Source organism: Macrobrachium nipponense, chromosome 13 (genome assembly GCF_015104395.2).
Source record: "Macrobrachium nipponense isolate FS-2020 chromosome 13, ASM1510439v2, whole genome shotgun sequence".
Lineage (NCBI taxonomy): Eukaryota > Metazoa > Arthropoda > Malacostraca > Decapoda > Palaemonidae > Macrobrachium > Macrobrachium nipponense.
The window spans coordinates 30117901-30127900 of record NC_087206.1 but is presented as its reverse complement, the minus strand read 5'-3'; the positions used below and the strand labels follow the sequence as shown (position 1 = coordinate 30127900).

Sequence of the window (10000 nt, the reverse complement as noted above, 5' to 3'; positions counted from 1 at the left end):
ATGTAATCCGTTATGCATGTGCATGTTTGCAAGATCTCAGTATGCAGCACGAGTATATTAGAAAAGTCTTGCCAATTTTATATATATTATTATATATATAAGTTATTATATATAATATATATTATCTTAATAATATATATTATATCAATATATATAGTAATATATATCTATAATATAAATAAATTAAACTAAATATAATAAATATAAAATATTAAATAATATATATATAATATTATTATAATATATCTATATCTATGTATTATATATATATATATCTATATATTTAGATACATTATATAATAATCTAATTATATATTTTTATAAATTATTATCTATATATATATAACCTTATATATATAAATTTATTATATAATTATAATTATATATATCTTATAATAATATATATTATATATATCTTATATTATATTAACTATTATATATTATATATATTATTAGTATATATAATAATTATATATAATTATTATATATCGATAATTATTATAATATTATAATAATATATATAAATTCTATAATATAATAGTATTTAATCTCTTATATATATCATATATATATATTATAGCTATATATGTTATTATAATATACTTAATTCTATATTATATATATATATACTATAATATATAAATATATTTATAATATATTAATAATATTATAATAATTAATATATCTATCATATATTAATTTGTGTGGCGGGGTGTAATATATAATATTGTATGATATTCCTTATATATATTTATATAAATATATATATATATAATATTATAATAGTATATAATCTATATAATAATTATTTATGGGGGTGGGTGCGTGTTGAATATAATATTTTTTTTTTTTGAATGTATTCCTATCTATATTATATTATATATATATATATATATATATATTATATAATTCAAATATAATAATTATATAATATAATAATTATATATGTGTGCGTTGTATATATAGTAATAGTTTGTATAAATTCCAATATTATATAATATTATATATATTATATATATATATAATATATACCATATATAGTATATATAATATATATAGTTATGTGGTGCGTGGTATATATTACTAATAATTTGTATATATATATATATATATTTAGTAATATAATAATACTATTATGTAGTCCGGTGGATTGTATATATAAATAATTATTTGTTAATTAAAAAAAATCAAAAAAAAAATCCTTGATATCTATTCCTATTATATAAATACTATAATATCTATACTATATATTCATATATCTATATCTATATATTATAATATTATGTTGCGTGTAATATATTATAATAAATTTTGTATATTATAATATATAATTAAGATATATTAATATTTATATATATTGTGTCCGTTGTATATATATAATATTTGTATATTCCTATATATATATAATATTATATTATAATATATAATATATATTATAATATGTATATATATAATTATTTATCGTTAATGTTATGTATGTACAAACCTGTGTAAATTTGTTATGTCTAGTAGAAGCTGGTGGGATGGCTGAATGATATTCAAAGTGGAGTCACTTATAATGACTGACATGTGCTGTCTGTTGACGTCACCCTGGTATTTGCTGAAGATAAATGGCGTACTCGTGCAAAGGGATTTTTGTTTTTACTTAGGTTGGTCTTTTAATGTGTGGTAAATAGAGGTATTTTCTAAAACAAAAATGTCTGGTTTTGCATCTGGTATTTTTTTTTTACGTAGTTTGAACTTGTTTCAAATTGCTATTTTGTCTAAATCCGCTTCTTCTTATGTTCTCTTGTTTCCTTATAAAATTATTTATGCGAAACGGTCGTGGAGCGAAGAGGAAAAGAAATATAAATTCAGTGTTCCATGTTATGCATTTTATGCTTTTGTTTTCCATAGAAATTACAGTTACACCGAGTAAGAGGATTTCTAAATTTTGTCAAAAAAGAATGAAAAAGAAAACACAGGGCTCTCTCTCTCTCTCTCTCTCTCTCTCTCTCTCTCTCTCTCTCTCTCTCTCTCTCTCTCTCTCTCTCTCTCTCTCTCTCTCTCTCTCGTGGCATTCCTCCGCCGAACTTTATCCAAAGTAGCCAGAATTATTTCATATATCAGTGACAAAACCGTAGCTACACACATTCGTTAAGTCTAATGTCACACAAGCTTGAGCTTCCATTTTTTTTCGTCGTTAAATAAACTTGGTACAGTTTTGTGGAAAACATGGCAAGTGATTCCCGGAAGAATCGTGCTCGTGGTCACAACACCTTCAGTGGTATTCGTGACTCCTGTGTTATCCCGAGATCCAGTTGTTTTTGACTGTTCATAACAGACTCTGTAAATTTTGGGAGCATTGTCTTTTGTACGTGCGTTTCCTCTTCTTAACTACAGGAAGGCACATAACTCCAAGGTCTTGCGTAGCCATTTCACGAGCAACTCCTCCCATATTTAATCTCTGACGACAATGTTCCCCTGCCATTTCTCTCCAATTGCTATTAAAGACTGAAAATCACTCGTTTCCGTTGCCGCTTTCTTAGTCTCGTCTGTAAGCTTTTGAGAGAATGACCACCAACATTTCCGGTATTGGTGTCCTGTCCGAGTAACCGCTTGGCGCATTAATGTTGTCATTGCCTCCGTTTATTGTCTCGTTAGATAAGAGGAAGAGGTTGACGGGCTGGGCTGCTCTGGAGCGATAGCCCACACTGGCAATAGCTATTGTTGGCCTTATCTTGCACGACAACGAGGAACAGGAGCGGAACTCTTGTTTGCGTATAGAATGGCAGAGAAATAGAGGGAAGAATGGTAGTATTGGTCTCTCTCCCATATTCATCATCTTGAAACTTCAACGATGAAATTTCATCCTGCTTCGCCATAATGAGTGCGTCGTCAGGCGCTGCGCATCCTCACCTGTTCTCTCTCTCTCTCTCTCTCTCTCTCTCTCTCTCTCTGAGGGAATCAACATTAAAAGGTCGGGGAAGGCCGTTGTTGACATTGCGCAAGAAAAAAATCTTTTCAGTAAAGCACCCGCTTTGGAGGAATTCCCGCCTGGCTTGAAAAAGATCTTTGTAAGAAGGGTCATCCCGGACTTAAAAAGAACGTCGATCAAGTACACCATGACAGTGCATCTCTCTCTCTCTCTCTCTCTCTCTCTCTCTCTCTCTCCTACGTCATGTTACCGTGCACAAACGTGCCTTATTATGGTAAATAGTTTAGTATAAATGTCATTAAATATAAACATTATTTGTAAAAAAATGAATACGTAAAGAGAATTTGAACCATATTTCAGAATTTCTAAAAAAAGAAAAAAATTAGATAGGTAAAGAGAATCTGAATCGTATTTCAGCATCTCCATCTTTTTAACCGAAAAAGCACACACCCCACCCGCCCATCCCCAAAAAAAAGGTTTGTAGCAGTTGCATTAGGTTGGCCTTGTCCCAAAACGGGGTCTTGATATACAGGGCAGCCCGTAATAAAGGACTAACACTGTCAGCCCTACCTGAAGAAGTATGTCACTCTGATTAGGTCTTGCCTGTAGAAGTATGGCTGCAGCATGAAAAGCATAGTGACCCGAGCGAAGTCAACCATTTAGATGTAAGAAAATCGTAAGTATTTTCAACTAACGCCTTCTATTGTACTGAGAAATGAAAACTTTGTTTTTACAAGTATACATTTTTTGAAGAGTATTCAAGGTAGAAAGTAATTTTTGTATTGGAGGCTGTTGGTTAAGAGGGTCCGTATGTATATACTAGACCTCCTAAAACCTTCAATATCTTCCTACACCTTCGGGCAATGGTTCTGGCATAAATGGCCAACTCGTTCCAAACCAACCAACCTACTATCACTCATATTTTTGACTGGAGAGTTCTCACTTATCATTTCAACAGGAATTCGCGATCGACCGCTGCTCTCTCTCTCTCTCTCTCTCTCTCTCTCTCTCTCTCTCTCTCTCTCTCTCTCTCTAAGTCAGCTACCTTCATCTTACAGGTGACTAAGAGGATATAGAAATGATATCATTGTCTCAGACCAGTATAAGACTGAGATGGATGTCAGACAAGTTCAGCTTCGTAATCAGTTCGTTTTACAGGTAGGACTGTATGTAGATTACAAACTTAATCTGCATGCTATGGTTTGCTGGCTTGTTTAGTAAGAATGTGTGCATGTTATGATTCGCTAGTCACTGTATTATTGTGTCGATTGGGCAAGTGGAAGAACCATTTCATGTGGTACCGTTTTTTTTTTTCAGAACAATTATGGAAAACAATTTACATTATGATTGCAAATCAGTAACATTTACATTATTCATGTTTTTTTTAAATGTTTACGTAACTTAATACCAGTGAACACTAAAAAGTGCAGCTCATGAGTCAAAGTGATAACACATAGCAGATGGCATGATTCCAAGCATTTGTCTCGAATCTTTGCATCAAGCAGTCATAATGTTGTATAAGTACTAGGTAGTCATTATATATTATTATACACCAAACAGTCGTATAGTATTATATACCAAGCACTAATTGTATATTTTCTCTATGCCAAGCAGTCATTTCATATTATTCGTACACCAAGCAGTCATTTTACATTATTTGTACACCAAGCAGTCATTTTATATTATTCGTACGCCAAGCAGTCATTTTATATTCGTACGCCAAGCAGTCATTTTATATTCGTACACCAAGCAGTAATTTTATATTATTCGTACACCAAGCAGTCATTGTACATTATTTATACACCAAGATGTCATTATATATCTATACACCAAGCAATCATTGTATATCTTCTCTACACCAAACATTCTTTATATATTGTCTATACACCAAGCAGTATTGTATAGCTGTTAATTATAAATAAAACGAGGAGTCATTGTATAATACCTATACACCAAGCAGTCATTGTGAATGATATATGTGACAATTCTGGGGAATGTTCACAATCGGGAGCTCGTATGAATTCAAATTTACCGCGAGTATGAGTACACTTTGTGTTTAGGTGGTCGGCTACACCCTGAAAGATAGCAAAAATAACACTTCCTCGTGACACCGAGCATTTTTGCATGAATTCGAAAATGAAGTAGTTTATACTCTCATTGGAAGAAGGTTTGTATGAGCTTATATTATTTCAGATTCTTGGATCTTTCCTAAATATTGACCCCCCGGGATCGTTATCTAGGACTAATATTTCTTGGGGCCATTATCTTTATGCAATTTACAGTCTTTTTGTTTGTTTTTACGGTAATCCCAACGGGCTTGTGCTAAACAAGCCGATAAGGTTCAAACTTGTAAGGGTCACTATCTAGGAAAGATCCAAATTGTTATAACATCGTTAATTAATTTTATTCCGATGTTCTTTTTTTTCAGGCGGGTCGACACCATGGCGATCACCGGTAGTGTGGCGCTCATTACAGGAGCTGCGAGAGGTCTAGGCCGATCCTTCGCTCAGGCACTCCTGGCAAGAGGCGCAAAAGTGAGTGCTTACAATAAATCCTAATTCTCTCTCTCTCTCTCTCTCTCTCTCTCTCTCTCTCTCTCTGCTTTTAACTCTTTCTTTGTTGTCGATGAAGATTTCACAGTTTTCAGACTTAGAACTACGCCAACTCTCCAATGAATCTCCGTCTTCCCAGCTTCATCCCTATTCGGGGTCGCCGTTTTTAATGATTCTCTTCCATCTAGGTACTACTGACCTGTGTCATTTCCTCCCGTACTCCCTTCTCCCTCATATCATCTCTAATGCAATGTCTCCACCTGGTCTTGGGTCTTCCTCTCCTTCGTGTTCCATCCATCTCCACCTCCATCACTTCTCTTGCCATGTGTTGCTCTTCTCTTCTCATCAGGTGGCCATACCATCTTAACCTTGGCTCTTGCACTTCTTTGATGCTTCAGTGACCTTTACTGTACCCCTAATATGTTCATTTCTAACCTTGGCCAATGAATACTATATACAAAATATCGTTTTTCTGGTTTGTCATTCATTAGAAATTTTATTAACAGACGAAGCTCAAAATATGTTTATGGTCATTGGATTCGTCGTTGGCAGTGATGGCCCTGTGGCCTTGGTACTGTAGATCTAGTAAATCTGTTTAATTATGAAATCTCAATGCATTGGTTAGATTATTTATTCACGGTCGAGTTGCTTTTGTGGGGTTACTCTCACTACTGACTGGTCTTGTATATTCAATTATAGAATTAAAATTCCTATTCGGTGAATTGTAACGAGGAAAAACAATTATACAGTATTAAATAAGCAGTAGTTTATATAGCATTAATTAGGCAATCAAAGTTAATCCAAGTGTCCGCGGTCCTCTTTTCCTCTTCCTGTGTGTGTGTGTGTCTTGTGGTTAAGATTATTCTATTCTAAAAGAATATCATTGTGAGGCTTAGATTCCAGATCTAATAATGGGTTTTAATCTGTACATAATTTTGAATAGGGGTACTTTACAGCTAGAGAATGGATATAATTAAGCATGTCACAGACGCGCGCTCAATGAAATTACGATGCCAGAAGGAATGCCAATCGGTCAACACACACAAGCATGAAGAAAAGAAAAAGTATCAATATGACATGCAGTACAGTAAGAAGTCTTTAATCCCGCCTTTTTTGCGCAAGACGTCCTGTAAGTTCACCTTCAGAGGAGATCGCAATTAAGCGTTACGTTTCGGGAGGGTGATTGCCTAATCCTAAGAAGGATGTCAAAGGAATCTTTAATAGGATCAGGTTACAGCGCTCGGAAAGGATTCCTTAAGTACTGAAGGCCACGGGGGATAAAGTTTCAGCGCTCGAAAAGGATTCGTTAGTGCTGAAGGCTATGAATAGACTGTCGCATGGGAGGGAACAACAGACGCACTTCAGCCAGGCGTCGATTCATGAGGGAATGTTGCCATCTTACCTGGTCGTGGTTTTGAAGTTATATCCTCCTTGTAATCTATTCAGTATGGACTAGGCATATAAAACCAAGTGGAAGTTTTAGTATTATTTTCGGTGAGGATATTCATAATTCTAAATCTAATCATATAGATTTCTAGGCTCGCTTTTTTTCTTCTTCTTCCGTTTTTGGAAGTGAAAGGAAAGTTTGAACCGGGCTACCACAAGTCTGTAGAAGATACAGGGAGTATTCTATTGACCTTAGGTTTACCCAACACTTTCGATTCGTTCGGTTCGTGGTTACAGTAATCAATGTAGTAGTAAAATGTAGGTGAGAAGGATGGAAGGACTGAAGGGAGTCTCCGTTGTGGTGAAAGTAAGAGCATCCAAGTGAAAGCTTTTCCCGTCCCTGATACCCTACCTCTTCTGTCACGTTTCACTTAGCAGATGGTCCCGTAAAGAGAGAGGAGAGAGAGAGAGAATTAGATTGCCCATATGTTATGAGAAGTAGGCGAAAATGCGATTATTAAAGGAATGCAGATCGATACTAAATGATTGAACAAAGTTTATTACAAATATGAAAAGCTTACGTGAATTATAGACCTTCAAACAAGGTTAATTGCAATACTTGTTAGTTTAGACCCAACATTTCCTACCAGATGATCCAATAGGCCAGTGTTTTAGTTACAAAATATTCAACATCGTGGAGTTTTCCGATTCCATATATTTGCATTTGTTTATTTTTCCTAATCGGTAATCATCCTTTTAGTTTCCTTGTTATTTTATGAAAAGTTGCATTTTCATGGCAAAGCTAAGTAGGCAGGTGGTTTGTGCATTTTTCCACCGTCATCCTAATGGAAGACAGGATGATTTCACTCTTCTGCAATATGCCACCTGCGTTAAGTGACTAGATTGAGGATGTCCTTTTTGGTGATTTTCAATTTTGGGGGAGTTTTCTCATTTTTCCTCGCGCTCCTAGAATCTGCACTAACATATCCAACACTTTCGGTTGCTCCAGCTTTGTCCTCTTTACATTGCATGAACAAAATCATCAGGAGTGCAAACAGTGTAAGGTTAATCCGCATACTTACTGTTGATTATGTTAATCTAATCCATCGTTTACGTATAGTAACATCAAGAAAATAAAACTTCACGATTTTCTTCGCTTTTATCTTATTCTTTACGCGTTCAGCTATGAGTTGTTCCATTCATTTGTTCGTTGTTAATAAAAACCAAAACGTTGTTTTGAATAGTCAGAGACTTATAAAGAAATTAACTGAAGTCCTTGGTCACTGTATAAACACTCGATAAGAAGGGAACTTCTTGTTTGTGCCTTTGAAGAGGACCTCTTGTTTATGCTAGGGAAGGGATCTTCTTGCGTAGGGTTGTGGACAAGACTTCTTGCTTGTGGTTCGTAGACTTATGAAACTAAGGCACCACGCATGTACGCGGATACTTGGCTTATGCTTATCACCATATTCATTTGTATACATATGCGATCACACGCAGATGATTGCTTTCCTAGTGATAAACGCCAAGCCCATTGTGTGAAAGATAAATGCAGAAGAAATACGAGCACAACTTGTTGACTTTGTAAATGTGTTCTCTCGTCATTACGGTGTCCGGCCGTCTGTTGGATCGCTGGGTTTGTCGTTCACACGTGCACTCATGACTGCCATATATCATAACAAGGTAAACAGGACATGTTTGTACAACAATTTTTACTTAGGAACAAACCTGTTTTAAGGTGTCACTCATGGTGTTTTCGCATTTAAGAAAATATTTACATTGCATCTCTCTCTCTCTCTCTCTCTCTCTCTCTCTCTCTCTCTCTCTCTCTCTCTGGTAAAGCTGCATTTTTCTCTTTGCCTTAATTTGGTATCATTTTCGTGCTGTAAATTAATCACAGTTTGGATGCTGACAACGAGTGGTTATGCGATGATGTGTTTTGGTTTTAAGATTTCCTTATCCTGCTCATGCACTGCAGTGGCTCTCGGGCCGCATTGCTACCCATTATTGTAGGGCAGAGCGAATGTAGATTAATACAGTAGTGTCAAATATGCGAAATTCATGGTTTATATCTAAATCGTACTGAACCTGGATATTCAAAGAATTTTATATAGGTTTGCCCCCAGATTCTTTTGTATTTTTCAACTAAAAAGGTGTCCATTCAGTTTCCATTATCACAAGATTAAAAAATGGCGGTGTATTTGAAGAGCGTTGCCAAATAAGCTATGGTGAAGACGTCTTCTCATCTCACTCAGCGACCTCAACCCTGTCGCTATGGATAGATAGATAGATTTGTGGCCTTTGCCGATCAGAAGTGATCTCACTCCTGGGGCATCCCCGCCAACAAAGCGCCATCGAAATGGGGTTTGTTTTTACCAGGGATGGGCCCTTCCCCATTCTCTGCTCCATCAGCTGGCTAAGATCCTTAGGCGTCTCTCCTTTTACGTAGTAGACACTTGGTTCCTTTGCAGTCTCTCGAAACAGAAATACAGCAAATACCTGAAGATGTTCCTCGGTCCCAGAGCTCCTGCCACACTGATCTCCTCAGATGGTGGTGGTTACCCATCTGGAAAAGAAAAATCATTTCGCATACTTTGCAGTCTTTGATCTTACGGGTTTTTACGCCACGCCAGAGGTTGCCACTACAGTATATGCGAAATAGGCGCACACAAGAAAAAATCACATGGGACGCAAAAGGCACTGAACTTACCCGAAGTCCGACAGACTGCTGTACCTCTGTCACTTAGAAGCCTTCACCTCCATCTGCAGGAATAATTTCCAACACAAAACTCTTCCTACTTTGATCTCCTACGTCAACATTGTGCTGTTTCCTCTTCTTCGTGTAACATGGTCTTCGCTAGGAGAGTCTTCTTCACTCACCAGCTATGCAACTGCATTGAGCATGCAGAATTCTCTCTTCCAGAAAGTATCCACGAGTCTCTTCATTACTTATCGGTTCTAAATTAACTTTCTACTTCCCTTCAATTCACTAAGCAGGTTTTCCATATCGTTAGACATTAAGTTATCCCTTGTTTTTTAATCTGCCCCCTGACGCTTCTGGATTCTGGAGACATTTTCGTCTCCACTGGGGCTGCTCCTGTCTTCAGGAAATCTTTAGGATTCCTTGAATGTCAGTGACATCCAG

General features: G+C 35.7%; 1 protein-coding gene across 3 annotated transcripts in view; it reads left to right on the top strand.

Annotated features, from left to right (window-relative positions):
- The window catches only part of LOC135225715 (15-hydroxyprostaglandin dehydrogenase [NAD(+)]-like), a 58629-nt gene that overhangs the window by 32775 nt on the left and 15854 nt on the right, over positions 1-10000 (top strand). For all 3 annotated transcript variants that reach the window (XM_064265082.1, XM_064265084.1, XM_064265083.1), the window contains one exon: positions 5346-5451. In XM_064265082.1, the coding sequence (XP_064121152.1) occupies positions 5346-5451 (106 nt within the window). The remainder of the gene's footprint in view (positions 1-5345; positions 5452-10000) is intronic.